The 23,213-nt window shown below is 35.6% G+C and overlaps 1 protein-coding gene across 1 annotated transcript in view; it reads left to right on the top strand.

Moving 5' to 3' along the window:
- SPAG16 (sperm associated antigen 16) overlaps positions 1-23,213 on the top strand; it is an 887,252-nt gene that overhangs the window by 397,561 nt on the left and 466,478 nt on the right. The window contains exon 11 of the mRNA XM_060106744.1: positions 12,731-12,874. Within this exon, the coding sequence (XP_059962727.1) occupies positions 12,731-12,874 (144 nt within the window). The remainder of the gene's footprint in view (positions 1-12,730; positions 12,875-23,213) is intronic.

Below are 23,213 nucleotides of genomic sequence, written 5' to 3'. Positions count from 1 at the left end.
AAAGAGTTGGATACGGGAATGGGTGGTAGAATATCAGTGTTCAAGCTGATATTTATCTATATTATATAGAATTAAGTAAATTTCAGAAGAGACATATATGTAAAATTTGATTAAAACTATTACTAAGTTGCAAATATATGAAAAGATCCAATTTCTTCTTCTTTTCTTTTTTTTTTTTTTTTTTTTTGCGGTGAGCTGGCCTCTCACTGTTGCGGCCTCTCCTGTTGCGGAGCACAGGCTCCGGACGCGCAGGCTCAGCGGCCATGGCTCACGGGCCCAGCCACTCCGCGGCATGTGGGATCTTCCCGGACCGGGGCACAAACCCATGTCCCCTGTATCGGCAGGTGGACTCTCAACCACTGTGCCACCAGGGAAGCCCCCAGTTTCTTCTTATAGTTGTTTTTACTTTTATCAATGTTGCTAAGCAAAAGTAAAAGAAAAATAATTTTAATAATTATTTCTAATTATATATATTTTATATTGGAGCCATGGAGTTTCATAATAATAAGAATAATCAAAGGTTATTTGGTAAAGAAAAAGCTACATGTGGCAATACATAGTCAGATGATTTAAGTCAGGTAAATTCATGTGTCTTAATTATTTTTTACAAGTTAAATATATTAACAACTATCATAAATATAAAAAAAACTGCTCTGACTGTATAAAAGGTTAAAAGTTAGTGTTTTAAAAATTAGTTTCACATCTATATTTTAGGAAAAGAGAACTTACAATTGGCAATCAACTGTTTTTCCAATAATCTAGTAAGACCAGCTGAAGGCTGTTTGGAAAGATTTAGAACATATAAATACATATATAAACTATCATGGTACTGTATGAAATAATGTATATTATGTACATATATGCAATATATGTAATATAACATTACATAATGATATAATATTATATACATGTATATGTATATGTGAATTCCTTGCTAAAATCACCTGCCTAAAGTGCCTAAAGAAACTCCTCTTAGAACAAGAGGCCCTTTAACATTTCACTGGGGAGAAAATTAAAGTAGCTTATTTTATATATGTTTCTTTGCCTACAGTTACTCTGACTTAATTACAGAGGTCCCTAAATTAAATGATTCGACTTATGATTTTTCAGCTTAACAATGGTGCAAAAACAATGCACACAAGTAGAGATGAAACTTCACATTTTGAATTTTGATCTTTTCCTGGACTAACAATATGTGATATGATACTCTTTTTTTCTTATTGAAGTGTAGTTGAATTACAATATTATATTAGTTTCAGGTATACAATATAGTGATTCAATATTTTTATAGATTATACTCCACTTGAATTTATTATAAAATGTTGGCTATATTCCCTGTGTAGTACAGTGTATCCTTGTAGTTTATTTATTTTATGCATAGTAGTTTGTTCCTCTTAATCTCCTACCCCTATTTTGGCCTCTCCTCTCCCCTTTCCCCACTGGCAATCACTAGTTTGATCTCTAAATCTGTGAGTCTCTTTCTGTTTTGTTATATTTATTCATTTGTTTTATTTTTTAGATTCCACATATAAATGATAGCATACAGCATTTGTCTTTCTCTGACTTATTTCACTAAGCATAATACCCTCTAGGTCCATCCATGTTGTTGTAAATGGCTGAATTCCATTCTTTTTTATTGGCTGAGTAATATTCCATCACGTATATATGCCACATCTTTATCCATTCATCTACTGATGAACACTTGTGTTGCTTCCATATCTTTGCTATTGTAAATAATGCTGCTATGAACATTGGGGTGCGTGCATACTTTTGAATTAGTGTTTTTGTTATCTTCAGATATATACTCAGGAGTCGAATTGCTGGATAATATGGTAGTTCAATTTTTAGTTTTTTGGGGAACCTCAATATTGTTTTCCATAGTGGCTGCACCAATTTACATTCCCACCAACAGTTCAAAAAAATTGAAAAGGTCAAAGCACTCTCAAATTCATTCTACAAGGCCACCATTACCCTGATACCAGGAGACTGAGGTTTAGGTATTTTTGCAAGTGCCAGGTCTAGGGTACAGAGACCAGGGTACACAGAACCTTTAGGGTAACTATTATATAGAACTCCATTGCCTATACTATTGCTGTGATTGTTTTTAGCCAAAAAAAAAGAAAAAAAGTTTGATCATGACATCTGAAATCCTTTGTATTTTTGTTAAACTAACAACAAAATAATTTTCATTTGGCAAAAGTATTCTCGAATAAGAATGATGTTTAGTACATTTGCAACTTCGTGTTAGGAATTGTCAGTGCCTAAGTTTACCCAAAATGAACTAAAGAAGTATTTTCCGTGATTATCTGCTCACATCATTCTTTTTATCTCCTACAGTGTGAACATTGCTTTAAGGTACCAGAAATATTGATAAAGGTGTGGGGCAGGAGCCAGGGGGACAGCTGATCTGCCGTATAAGAGGATGGAAAGATATCAAGTAGATTTAAGATAAGTGAAGTTATTAAATCAGATGAAATTTTACAGGTCACTGGAACCTTATATTGCGAAGAGATAAAGCAGAATGTGCAAGAACACAGAACCAAAGACTCTTATGCATTCTTTTACCTCTGTGAGTGAGGTAAAGAGAGGACTTCAGACTTGGGAATTTAAACAAGCAGGGTTAAGGGGTTAACACTACAGCAAACACTTAACCATCTCTCCCGATTGCCCTTGCAGTGAGATTCCCTCTCCTCGCTAAGGAAAACAAAACGTTAAAACATAAACAAACTACACACACACACACAAATACACAGACACAAATATAAGCACATAATGCAAAAATAACTGGAAGCAGAGCTTTATGGTATAGGAGAAGCACTGGGTAATTTCCAGAGGGGTCTGTGCTACAGACATTGAGTGCTGCAGTAAGAAAAGTAATTTGAGTTATTTATTAAAGGAGGGTTGATTAAGCTGTGTGCTTCAGAGAACTGGGAATGGTGCATAACCTTTTATTTCTCCCACTGGATTTGGTAGAACTCAGGGTAGACAATAAATCATGGTATTGAATATCTGTGCAGTTGCTCCTGTTCTAACTGATTGTAATATTGGGCTGGGCAAAAACAGAAGGTCCAAGGCTTACCTGAAATCGTAGCAGGTTGCTGCTTGGATTGCTCTCTCTGTCCCCTTTTCTTACCCTAAGTGGGTAGTTGGAAATAGAATAGGGAATCAATACATACCTCTATAGTTTTGTTTCTTTCACATGGAGTAGAAGAAGGAAGAGGTCAGTAGCATCTACGATGCAGAGACAAATGCATGGTAATAAAAGACAGATGAAGCAGCATCTTACTCCATGGACAATTATCAGAACCCATTTCATATCTGTTTCTTGCTTTTCTTAATCTGCCATTGTGTGGATCCATTTTTGTCTACCTTGTTCCCTTTAGGATTTCTGTCCCACCATAGCAAATCTTAGCAGATCTCACTTTGGCCTGATTGGCCATCTAATTCCTCCCCTTAAACTTACACTTTTTATTTTATTCATCAATTCTGGCTGTGTACATCTGGCCACCAACCCTGAATTCCACTTGTCTGTGTTTTTAAATAGCTTTAGTAAGGTGTATTTATAATCTCAGTTCCTACTACTGTCCCCTTCATCTGACTCCCTGTTCCTTCTCCCCAGTCCCCTGGAAACTGATGGGGCCTCACTCACTGGTGATCTTCAGCTTCCTCTAGTGTCACCAGCTACACACAGGGAGTGCCAATTAGTTCCCTTCTCTTGTCCCCATCAGTTCTGCCACATGGCCTCTGACACAAATGAGACATGATGATGTAAATTCATTCAGTCTTAGCACATTTTTCAATATAGAAATTGAGACTCAGGACGATTTATGTAACTTATGATAATTTCAATATATGTCTCTTAAACTGCAAAACTTATTTTGTAAAAAAGTATTGAATTTTAGTCAGTATTCCTTACTAATAAAGCAGCCATACATTATTCATTTTGGCTTTCTAATTTATTTATCAAACAGGTACCAAAAGAAGTTGTCAAGAGTTAAACATCATCACAATCATCACACTGGCTTGGTGGTTTCTAATAAATTAGGCCAAGTTCAGAACAGACTTGTGTACTATACTTCAATGTATAAATGTACCTCAATTCCATGTCTTAAGTGGTAACACTTCCAATTATTCCTAGATTATATGTAGCTTATATTTCTAAATATCCTCCTTGAAAAGAGATTTTCATGATAGAGCTCTTACCATGAAGATGTTTGACTTAAGCTTAGAAAAGCATCTACTCTGTGTCACTAATATACTAAGGAAATGGAAAATTCTTATAACTACACAGAATTCTTGTAGATTGCTGAAACATGAAATAACAAAATAAACTTTATTATTGAAATGGGTTTCTTAAGAATATAAATGTGTAATGTAACTTTTCCAACTTGTTAAACCATAAAGAACTACACAGCAATTTCATAACATGAAACAAAGTGTGTATAAAACTATGTAGCATAAAATGTTCAGCTGCTAAGGTAGCAGGAAGGTTCCAGGAACTATTTTCATAAATCTGGAAGTAGTTGACCTGTTACATTGATCTTTATTCCATTTACCAAAATAGTGGGGCCTGCATTCCTCTGTCTCTGGAGTTTATAAATTTCATTTAGTTGACTCTGTGTATCTTGAAATGGTCTTTCTTTCACATATTAGAACAACTTTTGGAGCAACAACGTCTGGAGAAGATGGAAATTATATATTGTTTAGCTTAAGAATATCCTTTCTTAAGGTTTGTTTTATTTAATAAAACAGGAATGAAGTGAAGGAGACAGGATAAATGATATTACACTTTTTAATGTGAGAAAACAGAAACATAAAAAATTTAAAGAGCTTTTCTTAAGGTCCCTGATCTTAAGGATTTTAATTTGGGAGATAATTGGGAAACGGCCTGGCTTGTGCACTCATCAAAGTAGGAGCTCCCTCCACGCCATGAAACAAAGATGCCCAGCTGTGTAGATGAGGTGGTAGTATATTTTGCAAGATTATGAGGCTGCATATTTGCATAAATGTTGACTTTTCACAAATGATCTTTGAGTGTTGGTGGAAAATCTTACATTTGTATATGTATTGGGGGAATTTTTCTTATAAAAATACAAATCTACAAATTTCAATGGAGCATTTATATAAGTATATAGAAGAGGAAACAAAAATAGTATTGCCCTAGAGATAAGCCAGGACACACATACAATCTTGCCTGCCTCTTCTCTTGCCCATGATTAGGATTAGAACTACAAACCATGCAGCAAGGCAAGGGGAAGACTATTTGGTACCCTACCCAACTCCAAATTTACTGTACATATGAGGTTGGAAGAACACTGGACAAGAAAAATTAAAAGGAACTGTTAGCCTTTATGACTAACTACCCTCTGGGGCATTATTATTAATGCCACAAACTGTGAAAATGCCTCACCTATTTAATAAAAATGAAAGATAGGTACTACTTTCCAGATCCTGACAATATAAATCCTATATAGTCTTGAATAAAATCTATAATATTACATTTTTGAACTTAAAGTGCCCAGGAAATATTAATATTTCATATTTTCACATTTTCTTAGCTGACTTCTGAAAAAGAATGGGACCTGATATCTTATTTTGACAGATTTTTTCATTGTTTTGTGCACACAGTTGTTTTATGGCTTTTAATCCATTTTACTTTGGCACTTTTTTAAAGTACACTTAATAATTTATATTCTTTATTAGTGAGAAGAACTATGAGTTGACTGTTCCTGAGGATAATGGCAAAAAATATTAATATACTTAATATAATTAATATAATTAATATAAAGTGATACCTTCATAATGATGAGGAGCTGTGTGTTAAATGGATCTAAAGCCATTATATCTAAGTTACTACTGTATACTCCTAGCTACTGTTTTGGGTTTTTCTCTTGCTCCCCACGTTCTCATTTTCCACACAGGAGCTGGAGAGATCTTTTAAATAATTATCATTCATATATATCGGTCTCCTACTTAAAACTATTCAGTGATGTTAGGATAAATTCCATTCTCTTTTTCTCAGCCTATGAGGCCCCATATGATCTGGTCCTTGCTTTCCACCTGCTCCTCATCCATCCTCAACACAGTCCTCGCCTCTCTCTGTAGTCACCCTGGCCTTCCTTCTGTCCCTTAAATACACCAACTCCTTTGAGCCTTAGCACTTTTTCTTTTTCTTTTCTTTTCTTCTTTTTTTTTTTTTTTGCGGTATGCGGGCCCCTCACTGTTGTGGTCTCTCCCGCTGCGGAGCACAGGCTCCGGACACGCAGGCTCAGTGGCCATGGCTCACGGGCCCAGCCACTTCGCTGCATGTGGGATCTTCCCGGACTGGGGCACGAACCCGTGTCCCCTGCATCGGCAGGCGGACTCCCAACCACTGCGGCGCCAGGGAAGCCCGAGCCTTAGCACTTTTGCAGGTGCAGTCACCTGTGCCTGAAACTACCTGCCCCTAAATTGTCCTAAAACTGCTTCTTCTTTCTTGCCATTCTGATCTTGGCTAGAATGTCATGTCTTCAGTGAGGACTCTGGTAACCACCTCATCAAAAATAACATTGTCGGGGCTTCCCTGGTGGTGCAGTGGTTACGAATCCGCCTGCCAACACAGGGGACGCGGGTTCGAGCCCTGGGCCGGGAAGATCCCACATGCCGCGGAGCAACGAAGCCCGTGCACCACAACTACTGAGCTTGTGCTCTAGAGCCCGCGAGCCACAACTGCTGAAGCCCGCGTGCCTAGAGCCCGTGCTCTGCAACAACAGCAACAACAAAAATAACATTCTCCTACAAATCATTGTCATATCACTTTGTTGGGTTTTCTCATAACTAGGCTATTCTGTTCAGTTATTTGATTGTTGCCGTTTGCTTCCCCACGTTCACATATAAGCTCCTTGAGAGTGATGCTCCTGTCTGTTTTGCATACTGCATCATAGGCTCTTAATCCATGTTTGTTGAAATAAAGAGTAAAAGTTGCATGTTAGAGTGCTTTGTAAATCCTGATGCATACCCAAATATAAGATGCAGTTATTAGCTGAGCAGTAGTCAGATAGATGTTTTGTATATTTTTGTCCTGGTCAGCTGGATAAAAGCATATGCAGCATGTGACTGTGTGCTATCGTTAAGGACAAGTAGATAGTGGTCACCCACTGTTCACAGGGCACACATTTTGATATTAATTCATTTTCAAACCACTGAGCATCTTCTGTGTTGGAAATAATTAGAGCCTGTGAACTGAAGTGAAGGAAACATTTACAATGCTGAATAACCTAAAGTGAAGACGGGGGTATCTAATTAGTCTTTCTTGTGACAATCTTTTTTTAGATTAACATTCTTCTCTCTGAAAAGTCTAACAGTGGCGCTTATGTCAGTGACTCTGTGGGTAATTAATAGTGTTCGCCATACACCCCCACACATTCCCTCCAAAATATCCTTGTGTAACGCCACTACTGGAAAGAACAATTTCAGTTAGAGTGGAGAGCTTCTGAAGTGTATATCACGTGGTCTATTATAAGGGGTGTGTCCTATTATAAAAGATAGAAAATCTCTGATAGAACGTAATATTTTATGTAACATGCCTGGTATATTGTTTAACAAAACATTTTATGGATGCTTCATCAGGACATGACTTGATTAAGAAGCAGGACTAGCATTCACCCACAGTTTCCTTTTATGAATCCTTCAGATGTTTTCCTGTACTATTTTCACCCTAGTCACAGGCTTATTAACTTAGGAATGAGGTGACAAGGCCTTTGTCTTTGAATCTTGCAATTATAATTAATAGTAAGTTAAAGGGAAGCAGAAAGGTTATATTCAAAGTTTAAAGTAAAATGACTTTGTGGCACTTAGGGCAGGTGCCAGGAAGATATTAAGTAAGAACTCATTATTCTTATTAATTAGAACTTCGGGAAGACATCTTTGAGAAGGAAAATCATTTTATGATTAGTTAGAAGAGGCATACCTATTTGTGGACAGAACTTGAGGAGAGGAACTGTGTTGTCTTCATCTCAGTATGCCCAGGGCCTCACAGAGCCCATCCCCAGTGACCAGCAACTACTTGATGCTGCCTGTGTACATGAAGGCAGGGAGAGGGGTCAATGTGTACATATTGTCCACTGTTTCCCACAATATATTCCTAAAAACCACATTATGAAAGAGACCACCACAAAGCTTCCTTATGTTCATGTGTGAAAGTATTATGTGTGGGTCCTACATTTTTGTCAGAGGATTTAACATCAAATAAAGTACAGCAATGTCTGATGTCTATCAAAACCACATGGAAACATCATTTTTCTATAAATATTTACCATTTTAAGGACTAAATTTACTACCTGTGATCTTTAAAAGAGACATGTGTAGATTATAGAAGTTTACATGAAGGGCCAGGTTACAATGAAGTGCAATAATGTTCAATAATAATAATAATAATAGCTAATATTTATGGAAAGCTGACCACGCTTAGATGTTGTTCCAACTGCTTTACATATACCAACTTATCCTCACAGCACAATACCCTTATGGGTCAGTTTTAGTATTCCCTCCTTATTTGTGAAAAGGAGAGTTACGTAGTTATGGCAGAGACCATATGGTCTATAAGCCTAAAATATTTACTCTCTGGCCCTTTAAGAAAACGTTGGCCAACCTCAGCTTTAGATCATAAGTACATTTTTTTCCAATCAACTTTGATCTATTTCTCCACCACTCTGAGCCCAACCATTGCCCAACTTCCAGAAAATAAGTGACAATAGTTAAAACCTTTTCACACATCATTAGAAAAATGACAAAAAAAATTATCAGTGCTTTTGAATTTCAAGATGCATCTCAATAAATTCCCTAGATAAAAATAAGACAATCTTCAGCTTGACTTCTTCTCCAATGTTATCATCTAAAAAAAGGAAAGGGATGAGGCTCTGAGCTCACTTGCCAGAGAGAGATAGACTCTGGAGACAGTCTTCTCAAATTCCTGTCCTCCCTCTGCCACTTCCTGGCTTTGTGACCTTGAGTAGATCATTTAACCTCTCTGTGCCCCAGTTTCCCTATCTGCAAAATAGGAATAATAATGGACCTAACTCATCGGGGCATTATGACTATTAAATGAGTTAATGTATGCCATTTGGAGATCAGGAACTGACTCCTATAAATTGTTAGTTATTTCTCCCATTTTTAAACTTCTTTAAAAGACTGATTTAGAGATAAATAGAATGATGGAAGTTGAGGCCTGAATATACTGGGAAAATTCTCAATGAATTAAAAGCCCATTGAATCAATGTTTGTTAAATATCCTTCTACATTTATGCTTTATCTATTCTTTAAAGAGAATATTTATTTATTCTTTGAAGCGTACTATATGAAAATAGGTGAATAAAACATTAATGCCCTCTGATAACATAAAGAATAATACAAGACTCATAATATTAGCACAAGAGAACAAATTAATGACTTTATTAAGTGCAACATGTAGTATATTAGCACAAAAGCCTTTGTAGATCAGAATGTATGAGGGATGCTACTCACCTGGTTTCTCTTACAGGACCAGAGCATTTTATTGTAAAGAGTAGGGTCGTCTTTTTAAGACTATTATGTCAGGTGGTACCCAGCTCTGATATATACACTGAAAATTCCTAGATGTGTTCTTTAACTCAGGACTTAATAATGACTAAATGACTTTAAACATTTACTGGAAATGATATCTCCCATCTCTGTTACAAGAATTATTGATATTTATAGTACACACATATAAATAATAAACTATGAAAGACTGACACTAAGTAAAAATGTCTAAATTCATGATCCTCAAATTCAGAGCATCCTGGATTCAAAGTCAGCCTCCACCTATTATCAAACTTGAGCAATTTACATAATATCTCAACCTCTGTTTACTTAGTCATAATATAATAAAACTAACTGTACCGAAGTCAGTTCCCCCGTCAGACATATGACAAGTATGTACTGAATAGCTAATATATCCCAGCCACTGTTGGGGGTGAGTATACAGCAAGTACACAACAAACAGACAGACATAAACCCTTGCCCTCGTGAGCTTTCTTTCTACTTGCTGTGAAAATTAAGGATTTAGTACAAATTCTGGTGCACATTTAGTTTTCAAACAATGTTGGATATTATTATTGTTAATTGATGATGGAGAGAAGGAGGAGGATTTCAGACACCAGTGCCTCATTATGGAGTTGATAATGACACTCAACTTCACTAAACTTCTGTATCTGGGGGAATATTTCTGTTCCGTGGCCCCTGACCTGTGTTCTCCATCTTGATCATCTCCCACAGGGAATGATCGGAATCAGAATCTGCAACTCCTGATTGGGGATCTTTATCACTATGACCCAGTCTTTGCTGGTGCACTTATTCTGTGACTAACTCAATAACAAGTACTTGTTAATTGATTCTTACGAGAGCATTAAATTCCCCTCTGTACACGCTGGAAATATTTCTAATCACTTAAAGACAATTTCATAGATGATGTAAATTATACTTTTTTTTTTTTTTGCGGTACGTGGGCCTCTCACTGTTGTGGCCTCTCCCATTGTGGAGCACAGGCTCCGGACGCGCAGGCTCAGTGGCCATGGCCCACGGGCCCAGCCGCTCCATGGCACGTGGGATGCTCTCGGACCGGTGCACAAACCCGTGTCCCCTGCATCAGCAGGCGGACTCCCAACCACTGCGCCACCAGGGAAGCCCAAATTATACTTTTTAAAGAACAAAATACCAGTGTTTGACTGAAACTGGTCCAGAATAATTAGGAAAAAAAGTCATATGTAATGTTAGGAAAGAAATATATGCATGGAGAAACCTGAGAGTGTGATTAGTGGGATCAGTTCTCGGGAAGTTCAGGTGTTATGGAGGATCCCTCAAAGGAGAAGGGTTCAGAAGAGTCTGGAAAAACACTTCCAAAACTGATTAACCACCAATAGGTTTGTGTTTATCTTTTTTTCCTTAACTTCTACAAATAGCTTCCCCCACAAAAGTCATTTTGGAAACATACCTTTCAAAGTTTGTAAAGACATCAATGGTTTTAGTTATCTTCACGTAAAGAGGGTAATTTATCATCTAGTCAAGTGTGCATGTGTCTGCCCGGAAAGCTGTGAGCTAACATACATCATACTCAGTAGCTTCAAGGATTTGGTTTGCCTTCTTATGTGTGTTTGAATATAGAATTCATTTCAATCTGACATTTTTTACCTCTCATCATATTTTTCTTCTAATTAAGTTCTATAAATGTATCCTCTTCCCAGTTTGAGCTGTAATAAATTCCTTTCCTGAATTGGCCTTCTGAAAGTCACAAACCACCATTATGATGAATTACAAAATGAATAATTTCCCTTCTGCTATGTTTATTTTCAGCAGCAAAGTGTTAGAGAAAAGGGAAACTGTTTCACTAGAAAGAAGGCCCTGCTCATAGTAGTCACATGCCTGTGAGTTGAATACTTCCAACACTGACCCCAGCAGATTTCCAAAAGTGGATAGGTCTAATGGAAGGACATGATTTTTCAGCTCAAAATTCTGGGATTTAATGGTGTTATTGGAAGGGATCCATAAGGAGAAAAGTTTTGCTCTCATGTAAGCCGTGGAGTTACTCATGTAGGTATGGACCCAGACCATGATTTCTTTGGGAAATTGATTTCCTAAAGTCTTTTTTTGCAGAAGAAGGGAACAATGCCATTCATAGAATGGACTGTGGGAGAAATGAATGTGTAATTCTTATTGTTTAAGTCATTATTTAAGTCATTATTTGTTTCACTTCATTATATAGGCAAGTAAATGCATTATGTCTTTGATTTGAGATGGCTATGTTGAAACTGAACCATTTGTTGCTATTATTTAGGCTGGTATTTTAATAGGTGCTTAACATTCAGCACATTCGTTCCCATTACATTGTAAGGCATAGATGAAACGCTATATAAATAAGATTAAAGCTTTGCCATAGATAAAATATCAGGCATTAACCTTTTAGACTGTTGATTTTAGAATGGATTAGCTTCAATAAATAAATAAACAGCCACAATGATCATAGTCTGGTTCAAATAATACTGCTTAATGTGTTAATCATTAATTTTACATACTTCTTTCTCAATTCCCTCTATGCCTTTATAGAGTGGGAATTGTCTTTTGCATCCTGAATTCATTACTGTAATTTGTGTACTGTGCATTGACTGAAGCAAAGTTAAGTGGCATATTAATGAAGAATTTGAGCTCCTTTTCTTTGTGTAGATAGTAGACCATGGAGTTAATGTTTCGTTTATAGAATTTATTATAGAACTATGATAATGTGGTTATGATTCATGATCTTTTCCTGGATAATGCCTGACTTAAGATATACTATAGTCTGAAAAGAAGTTTGCTTTTATATAATAAGCATGGCTACTGGTCCAAATATCCTAAATCCAAATTTTCATTGGCATAACTTTTCCTCCCTTAAAGAAAAAAACAGAATTATTGTTTCAAACCAGAATTAGACATGAGCATTCACCTAAATCAACCATCCCATTTTTCAAATGAGGAATCTGAGATCCAATGAAGTTAATTAGATTGATGGCATTCAAGAAGCCATAAGCTAGAGCTATAGCCAGGACGTCGAACCTGGCTCTTCTGGCTTCTGAGCCAGCATTCTGAGTAAGCTGTCCTGCCTGGCTGAAATGGATAATCCCTGCCATTTCATTTGTTCCCAGTATGAAATCATTCACTGTTATCTCCCCATAAGTACCTTTTCTTCTCTTTCCCCGTGTAGCATCATCATGCACCCCCGCAAAGATATCCTCATCTCCTGTGGGGAAGACCGCGTCTGGAAGGTGGTGGGGCTCCCCAAAGGCAATGTGCTTCTCACAGGATTGGGCCACACTGACTGGCTTTCGGATTGCTGCTTCCATCCCAGGTCAGTACACACAACTCCCAGAGCCAGCCTGATCTCTCCAGGAATACATTTGTTTATTACTCTGTGTCTTCACTCTGCTGGCTTTTTTTTTTCTTAAACCACTTTATTGAAGTATGAATAGGTGTACATATTTAATATATACGACCTGATAAGTTTGGAGTTAAGTATACATCCTTGAAATCATCACTACAATCTATACCATAAACATATCTATCATCTCCAAAAGTTTCTTCCCATCCACTTTATTTTATCATCATCATCATTATAAAAACACTTAACATAAGATCTACCTTCTTAGCAATTTTTTAAGTATTCAATAAGTATCATTTGCTGTAGGCTCTGTGCTGTACAGTAGATCTCTAGGACTCACTCGTCTTGTATAAATGAAACTTGCAACTTTGTACTGCCACTTTTCTCTCTGCAACCCCACCTCTTCCACCGAATTTTGAAATGTGTAGATAAATCTTCCTTTGGCTTTCCTTATAGTGACTTTATTTTTTTTTTAATTTTTATTTTTTGTTCGTTTCTGCTTTATAGCAAAGTAAATCAGTTATACATATACATCTGTTCCCATATCCCTTCCCTCTTGCATCTCCCTCCTTCCCACCCTCCCTATCCCACCCCTCTAGGTGGTCACAAAGCACCAAGCTGATCTCCCTGTGCTATGCAGCTGCTTCCCACTATCTACCTTACATTTGGTAGTGTATATATGTCCATGCCTCTCTTTCGCTTTGTCACAGCTTACCCTTCCCCCTCCCCATATCCTCAAGTCCATTCTCAAGTAGGTCTGGGTCTTTATTCCTGTTTTACCTCTAGGTTCTTCATGGCATTTTTTTTTCTTAAATTCCATATATATGTGTTAGCATACGGTATTTGTCTTTCTCTTTCTGACTTACTTCACTCTGTATGACAGACTCTAGGTCTATCCACCTCATTACAAATAGCTCAATTTCATTTATTTTATGGCTGAGTAATATTCCATTGTATATATGTGCCACATCTTCTTTATCCATTCATCCTATGATGGACACTTAGGTTGTTTCCATCTCCGGGCTATTGCAGATAGAGCTGCAATGAATATTTTGGTACATGACTCTTTTTGCATTATGGTTTTCTCAGGGAATATGCCCAGTAGTGGGATTGCTGGGTCATATGGTAGTTTTAGTTTTAGTTTTTTAAGGAACCTCCATACTGTTCTCCATAGTGGCTGTACCAATTCACATTCCCACCAGCAGTGCAAGAGGGTTCCCTTTTCTCCACACCCTCTCCAGCATTTATTGTTTCTAGATTTTTTGATGATGGCTATTCTGACTGGTGTGAGATGATATCTCATTGTAGTTTTGATTTGCATTTCTCTAATGATTAACGATGTTGAGCATTCTTTCATGTGTTTGTTGGCAATCTGTATATCTTCTTTGGAGAAATGTCTATTTAGGTCTTCTGCCCATTTTTGGATTGGGTTGTTTGTTTTTTTGTTATTGAGCTGCATGAGTGCTTATAAATTTTGGAGATTAATCCTTAGTCAGTTGCTTCATTTGCAAATATTTTCTCCCATTCTGAGGGTTGTCTTTTGGTCTTGTTTATGGTTTCCTCTGCTGTGCAAAAGCTTTGAAGTTTCATTAGGTCCCATTTGTTTATTTTTGTTTTTATTTCCATTTCTCTAGGAGGTGGGTCAAAAAGGATCTTGCTGTAATTTATGTCATAGAGTGTTCTGCATATGTTTTCCTCTAAGAGTTTGATAGTGTCTGGCCTTACATTTAGGTCTTTAATCCATTTTGAGCTTATTTTTGTGTATGGTGTTAGGGAGTGATCTAATCTCATACTTTTACATGGCCCTGTCCAGTTTTCCCAGCACCACTTATTGAAGAGGCTGTCCTTTCTCCACTGTACATTCCTGCCTCTTTTACCAAAGATAGGGTGACCATATGTGCGTGGGTTTATCTCTGGGCTTTCTATCCTGTTCCATTGATCTATCTTTCTGTTTTTGTGCCAGTACCATACTGTCTTGATTACTGTAGATTTTAGTATAGTCTGAAGTCAGGGAGCCTGATTCCTCCAGCTCTGTTTTTTGTTCTCAAGATTGCTTTGGCTCTTCGGGGCCTTTTGTGTTTCCATACAAATTGTGAAATTTTTTGTTCTAGTTCTGTGAAAAATGCCAGTGGTAGTTTGATAGAGATTGCATTGAATCTGTAGATTGCTTTGGGTAGTAGAGTCATTTTCACAATGTTGATTCTTCCAATCCAAGAACATGGTATATCTCTCCATGTATTTGTGTCATCTTTAATTTCTTTCATCAGTGTCTTATAATTTTCTGCATACAGGTCTTTTGTCTCCTTAGGTAGGTTTATTCCTAGATACTTTATTCTTTTTGTTGCAATGTTAAATGGGAGTGTTTTCTTTATTTCACTTTCAGATTTTTCATCGTTAGTGTATAGGAATGCCAGAGATTTCTGTACATTAATTTTGTATCCTGCTACTTTACCAAATTCATTGATTAGCTCTGGTAGTTTTCTGGTAACATCTTTAGGATTCTCTATGTATAGTATCATGTCATCTGCAAACAGTGACAGCTTTACTTCTTCTTTTCCGATTTGGATTCCTTTTATTTCCTTTTATATTGACTTTAGATTGATTGCTTTTGATATTTAGTACATGTAAAACTTAGTCCACATACTGATGCATTTTAAAAGAGTAATAATCTTCCCAGGACAAGCATTAGAAATGCTCCTTGTATTCATAAGCTCTGAAAACGCACATGAATTTCAATAATGCATATCAATGTTTACTTTGCCTCTGTTAATCTTGCATGTTTTCCTTTTAGAATTAAGTTTTCTACCAAAAAGGATCAGGAGGCAGTGATCAATTTTTTAAAAATTTCAATGATACTCAAGAGATTAAAGAAAACAAAGCAGAACTGAAGGCATTGAGCCCTGTAATTTTCAGGATTCACTGAATTTTTGTACCAAAAGAACAGGGGCACAGAAGGAAAAACATTGTTAAACATACATATACATTATTCTGGTGGCAGGAAGCTCTGCCCACAGTGCTTGTGGTCAGCTGCTATCCCTAATCCCAACTATCTTCTCTTATTCAACATTATGCTTAACATTTTTTAAGCATCTGGCTGTATCTGGCTCTATCTAACAGTCTCTGGTCTAACTACTCTTGGAGATGCATAGTCCGTAGTGCAACTTCTCAACCATTCCATTGGGAAATTTTGGTCTTAGGAGGACCTTACTGATTTATTTATTTTTTTGTTTTCACTAAACTCTTTTTTTTTTTAAACCATCTTTGTCTTATCCTTAGTATGAATGTCAATGAAATTAGATTGAAATAAAAATAACTAAATTGTTCAGAAATTTGTGTGTTAATGAGAAGAGTAAACTAATTTTTTAATTTTAATTTTTGAAAATGTTTTTAAAATATTTCATCTTTGGTGCTAAATGTTTGAATTTAATTTTTGAACATGTAATGCGTTCTGTATCTGGTATGTGGATAAACAAATCTGCAATGCCTCTCATGTCTCAGAAATATAAAGCCCATCTTGCAAGCAGAGACAACACAATTAGAAGTGTAGCCTATCACTTCCGTAGCTGCTGGGCATACTAATCAGATTTCTATAATACCCTGTCACCATGACAACCCATGACTCTGAAATTTTCTCATTAGTCTTTGACCAGCACATGGTCCTTTTAATAGATCTTCCTGTTTTCCCAGTCAATTACTGAAATTAAAATGAGGTGAAATACATCATTTTTCACTCATAGTATGAATTTACATTCAGTACTTTCTTTGGCAGAATTTTAGTAAAATGTAGCCACACTCCTTTTTTCTAGTGCATGTGGGATAAAAATAATGGGAGAAAATGCATTTAGCTATATGTGTTTTAAGTAAGAGATAATGAATAGCAAGTGTTCCATTTGTAGAATTGGTGAAAATAATAAATGATTATTAGAAACAACAACAAAAAAGCTCTTTTTTATTTGGGGTAGAGATCAGTTCTGAAGGAGTTTATATTTCAGGCCTCAGACATTTTATAATGCTTACTGTATGTAAATCAACACCAAAGACCATACATTATGGACTATAATATATATGATATATGCATATATATACATACATAATATTTATGCCTTAAAAGTTGTTTCTGAAATTTAAATTTGTGATATTTGATTTTTATTTTTGCTTAGATAATTTGGTTAGTAAAAAAATAATTTATTGTTAAAGATAATATCTTTCCTATTTATATACTCATCTATAATCAAAGAATCAAACATAAAGTAAATTTGATTCAAATATGACACTTTAATCTGTAGTTGGATCTTTGATTAATAAATGCAGTCATAGTCTTCCTCAGAGCACATCTTTGTGATTAGCTTGATTCTGCTCCCTTGGATGAGGTCCAGGCAGGTGTCACATTATAATGTGACACCTGCCTAATTCCTCTGCTCTTCACATAGAAAAATAAACTCCTACATTTTCTTTACTTTTTTTTTAATTGCAATTGTTCCTAGTTGAGTGTTTTCTATAACTTCCAGGTGTATGTATTCCTGATTACTATGACATTCAAGCCACTGTGTCTCCTGCCACAGTGACATAATTCAGATCTCTTTTGGGGGTCAAACCCACTTGACATGACAATGGTATATACACTTAGTGACCCAAATCAGTCTTAGTCATCTTATTTCCCTTGTCATAACGGGCATCTTCAATACATAAATGAGAAACACAACAGGCATAATAATATTAATATCAGGAAAAAGAGGACTAACAGAAAGAAGTTAAACTGGGAGGGTAACTAAATATCACTTGAGGATCAGATAATATGATGTTGAAATATATAAAACAAAGCTCGTAAATAAAAGAAGATTCTGGCAAAAGTATAGTTATCAGAGTCTAAGACTTCAGAGGATATCAGTTTTTAATATGTGAAGTAAACAAAGTTACAGTGGAATTAGAGAAATTAATAAAATAGCAAGTGTATTTAGTATTATATATTGAACTTTATACTTTATGAAGAGAGATTGTAGATTCCTTGAAATCATTCATTGTTAGGTTTTTAAAAATATATAACTCTTAAACCACAAATTTAACATAAATGAATTCTTCAGAATAACAAATATACAAACTAAAGTTTGTGATCAAGATTCAATAGTAAAGCAGAAACTAATAAAAAAAAATGAAAAAAAAAAAAAAAGAAGGACAAATTTCTGTAAGGAGGAATGGGAAGGGAATGTGGCTAATAGAATAGTATCCACAAGAAGGACTAGCCACTATGATAAGCTCTTTACTTAAATTATCTTGTTAAATTATCACTTAATAAGAAGTACATGTTAATCAAGACCCTAAAATACATAAAATTATGAATTTTCAAAGAATATTACATCAGTCTTTAGTCTCTCTTTACAAAAAAATAGTTGACAACGAGGGCAGCTAAGGAAATATTTCTGGAATAGTACAATCTATTATTGCCCACTCTGGGCATCTGAATCTTAATTCCCTCAAGGCTGTCTGGACCACACAATCCAAGTATCTCTTTTTTCCCCATGACAAATCTATCCTGATTAATAATGGGATATCAGTCATTGGCATGAAATCAAGAAGGGCAAAGTACTTGCGAGCTTTGCTATCACCAGCTGGGCAACTTGCAACAGACTTTAAATTATCAAGAAGTTACCAAATCTATGGGACCTGGTTTGCTCAGAAAGAAGAATGTAACAAGAACACTGGAGAGAGCTGTGATATCCTTAGATTACTAAGAGCACTACAGTGGTGTCCTTATGGTTCAAATGGAGTCCACAGTCTTCAGAACCAAACACAAACTCCTCAGTCTGGCACCCAGTCTTCCACCATCTTGGTTTCTGCCACTCCTCCTTCCTTTGGCATTCCCCTACTATAGAGCTGTTTATTCAGCTTCCACTCTGACCATTTTCTTTCTATTTATTTATTTTTAAGTTGAGTACTGAGCACAAATTAACATAACACAAATTAATACCCTTGAGTATTTATTAAAAGAAATACACATACCTGGCTTAGAGAAATCAAAATCATAGAGACACGAAGTAGAATGATGGTTTCCAGGGGATGGGGGGAGAGAGGAGAGTGTGGAGTTATTGTTTAATGTGTTTAGTTTCATTTTTTCAAAAATCAAAAGAGTTCTGGAGATGGGTGGTGGTGATGGTTGCACAATAATATGAATGCCACTTAAAAATGGTTAAGATGGTAAATATTGTTATGTGTATTTTACCACAACAAAAATAAAATGGGTAAAAATGGTAAAAAAAAAAAAGATTCAATAGTAAAAGAAAATAAATCAATAACTAAAATATAATAAAATCTGAATTATTAAAAAGTAAATAAATGAATATTGGGTCAGAGAACTATAAATGGTTATTACCTAGTTGATAAACAGTCCCAAACACAATACTTATCAAGCTTACGAGATGTAACCAGAACTGTGTTCAGAGTAAAATTCATCACTTTGACAGTTTTATTTTTAAATGAAAAAAAAGAAAATAAGTGAATTATGAATTTAAATTAAAAAGTACAACTGGTCAACAAATATAGAAAAGCAAAGAATGGATAAGTGAAAAGTAGAAATGAATGAATTAGAATAAAAAGAGTACATTTATATTAATCCAAAAGTTTTTTTCAAGAAAAAATAATAAAATAAGGAATATAATATTGAAGTAAGTAGATAACTCAAAAAAAGAAAAAATACATGTAGGAAACAGAAATATTAACCTTAGCAATTTGGAAAGAGTTAAAACCACAAATACAGAGATGAAAAATATATGTTTGGAATTCTTGATAAAATAATAGATTTCTATGAAAATAAGCATCACCAATATTGAATCAAGATGGAGCAGAAACCCAGACTAGATTAATAACAGTGGAAGAAACTGAGTTCTAGAAGTTCTGCTTTTCATTCCCACCTTCTGAAGTTTTATGACTGAGTTTTAAAAACTTTATTTAAAAAAAAGAAGATAAATTAGTTAATTTTTAGGTTCATTGAATTTTCTGAGGACAAGAAAAAAATGAAATTTTATTACTGGTTTCACAAACATAACATAAACATAATTTTAAATTGGGCAAGTGTAGTACCCCCTCCACAACTCTAGGACCTTTTCACAATTATAGATGCAAAACTTTTAAAAAGAATGCAGAAAATGGAATTCAGTTGTATGTTTAAAAAGAGCGGTATACAATGACCAAGTAAGATTTGTACTTGAAAAACGTGGAATATATAAGTGATCAAACTATGAGGACATCATATTATAAATTATACTAATAATTAACATTCAAAGTTACTTTAAAATTGTTGGGTAAAAATCTAGCATCTATACTTAAGACACAGATGTTTGCAAATATTATTAAGCCCCATGTGTTGGAATTGACAAGGAGAATGGATTTTGGAACAGCTGGGAACTAAGAAGGTCTGGCAGGTGAGTGTAGAATCTGGATGCCATGGAGTCGGATGGGTCAAACGAGGAATGGGTAATCATGGGTAATAGAGCAAAGTGGGGAACATAAAACCAAACAAATTTAGGCAAAAATGCCTAAAATCCAAATAGAAGCAAAGCCTCTTTGTCTAAGCCTTCAGTAGCTATGCAAGCATTGTTACTTGTCCAGTTGGTATTTATTCTCAATAAAGGTTAGCCACATTTTTTCTTTTTCTTAATGATAATGGTTATATATATATATATATATATATATATATATTTTTTTTTTTTTGCTGTACGCGGGCCTCTCACTGCTGTGGCCTCTCCCGTTGCGGAGCACAGGCTCCGGACACACAGGCTCCGCGGCCATGGCTCGCGGGCCCAGCCGCTCCACGGCATGTGGGATCTTCCGGGATCGGGGCACGAACCCGTGTCCCCTGCATTGGCAGGCGGACTCTCAACCACTGCGCCACCAGGGAAGCCCCGATAATGGTTATATTTTATTAAAACATTTTCAACACTGAAATTTTCTAACATAAGTTAACAAGTAAAACGTATGTGGAAAACTTTTAACTATAAACACTATGCAAATATTATACAGACTCTACCAATTGAAGGCAATTTAAAACTCTTACTGCAAAGGCTGTATTCTCTTAAAATAACACTATACACATAACTAAATCATTGTCATCTATTGTTTACAGTACAATTGGTTTTGATTACATGTAAGTTTTTAAGTTCCTTAGTAGAATTTGTGAATCAAGACACTTTTTTAGGAATGACATGGTTAACTAATCACTGTAGAACCATCTATTATTACATATTTACCACTAGATGGCGATCATACAGTGGTAATGTAAAACACCCTTTGCATTTACTGGGTAGACTGATGAACTAGCTGTTGAAAGTGATTCATTGGTTGCTGAAAATGATGAAGGGGTGGAGCAATGCAGAGAATGTGTATTGGTGCTGCCTTTGCACTGTTGAAAGAATGAAATGTACAATGCCAAAAAACAGGAACCTTAAGCATAATCCTGTGCAAGGTAGACGTCATGCTCTAAACTGCTAAGACATGGAATCAGAGTTTCAGGTTGCCCAAATTAGAATCCTACCTTCACCTTTGCTATTCCTGTCAGTTTTCTTGTCTGCAAAATGGCTATAATAATGATATCTACTTTGTGGGTTAATTATGAAGGCTAAATTCTATCATATATGAAAAACACAAGTTCTGTTGCCTGGCAACTATATGCTCAAGAAATGTTACCTATTATTATTTTTTATTCATTGATAGGTATGTTGAGAACTTAGATCAGAAATTTTTATAAAACTGGTAGCCTTAAACACAGTGGGTTAGGAAGGAAAGACTATATTGTGATGTCTGGGTTACACCAAGCTAGAATTAGAAGAATGCTCTCAAACCATGAAATATTTGAGGATCATGTCTGAAGGTCTTACCAAGTTAAAAATAAAATCATTTATAAACTGAAAAACAAATATAATTAATGCAAAAAGATGTATGTTACTCATCTGTCCTTAGCCCTTAAAAATGTGTCTCTTTAAAAATTGTACCAAGAAGCTCATCGTATTTTGCTTTTACAGAAGAGAGAAAGTATTCTGCATATTTCCTTTTTTTTTTTTTTTTAGGTTCTAGAAGGAAAATAATTGGCTAGAAACACCAAAAAAATACTTTTTGAAATTAAAAGTATTTCAATTGAAAGCATTTTAAAATAAAATATTTTTGTTGTTTTTGAGGAAAGTAAAGCATGTAATGTTTGACCTGCTCTGTCTACAGGCACGTATTATTATTGTTGGCCCATTTAGACTAGCTTTGGGCAAATGAAACAGAGTTGTATATCAAAATGTACACTACACTACCTTAATAATACATCATTTGGTCTTTACCTTATAAAGGAGGACTGCTCAATGACAGTAACGTGGTTTTGAATGTAAATACAATGTCCAGTTCTCGGGTACTTGAGGTTGCATTTTCTTTGATATGACCACAGCTTATTATGTGAAACGGCATGTATCTTCCCAGATATCTCTATAAAATGAAAGTAGTTGGGATTAGTGGTTTAAACAATTTCACAATGCTGCATTTTTTTTCCTGATCTCACTGCCTGAGACAGAAACAGAGCTGACAGCATCCTGTTAAACATAACTTCTACCCTTATAAGCTGATTTATGAATTTGTGAGTAAATGGGTCTCTACAAAATCCCTCATATTCTCTCTTTGTGGTACAAGCTACCTGTTCATGTATTTATACAGTGCCTAAAACCATAGTATGAAAGCTCTCTGACAGGTATATCGTTTAGTTATTTAAAAATAGAAGCATGGTTAACCGTTTTTCTATAAACATAAAGCCAAGGGTTCAACTTTCAAAAGATAATGAAGGGATTGACGTACCATTTCCCTAAGATTGTGATGTTCTGAGCTTCAGAGGTAAATACTTTCATAATCCGGAAACCTCAGTAGATTTTTACCAAGATAATTTTGAGATATACTTATTAAATAATAAAATTCCACTTTATATTATTTGAAGAGGTGTGTGTTATGCTTCTGAATATAGTTCTTTTTTTTTAAATGATTTATTTCCATGCAGTTGGGGGGCCCAAGGTTTTATTAGAGAGGATACAGTATTTTTTTTTTTTTTAAGGAGATGTTGGGAGTAGGAGTTTATTAATTAATTTTTTTTTTTTCTGTGTTGCGTCTTTGTTTCTGTGCGAGGGCTTTCTCTAGTTGTGGCAAGCGGGGGCCACTCTTCATAGCTGTGTGCGGACCTCTCACTATTGCGGCCTCTCTTGTTGTGGAGCACAGGCTCCAGATGTGCAGGCTCAGTAGTTGTGGCTCACGGGCCTAGTTGCTCCGCGGCATGTGGGATCCTCCCCTACCAGGG

The sequence above is a fragment of the Mesoplodon densirostris genome, chromosome 8, assembly GCF_025265405.1.
Source record: "Mesoplodon densirostris isolate mMesDen1 chromosome 8, mMesDen1 primary haplotype, whole genome shotgun sequence".
In the NCBI taxonomy this organism is placed as follows: domain Eukaryota; kingdom Metazoa; phylum Chordata; class Mammalia; order Artiodactyla; family Ziphiidae; genus Mesoplodon; species Mesoplodon densirostris.
Note: the sequence above shows the minus strand (reverse complement) of the source record. Positions and strands in the feature narration are given on the sequence as shown.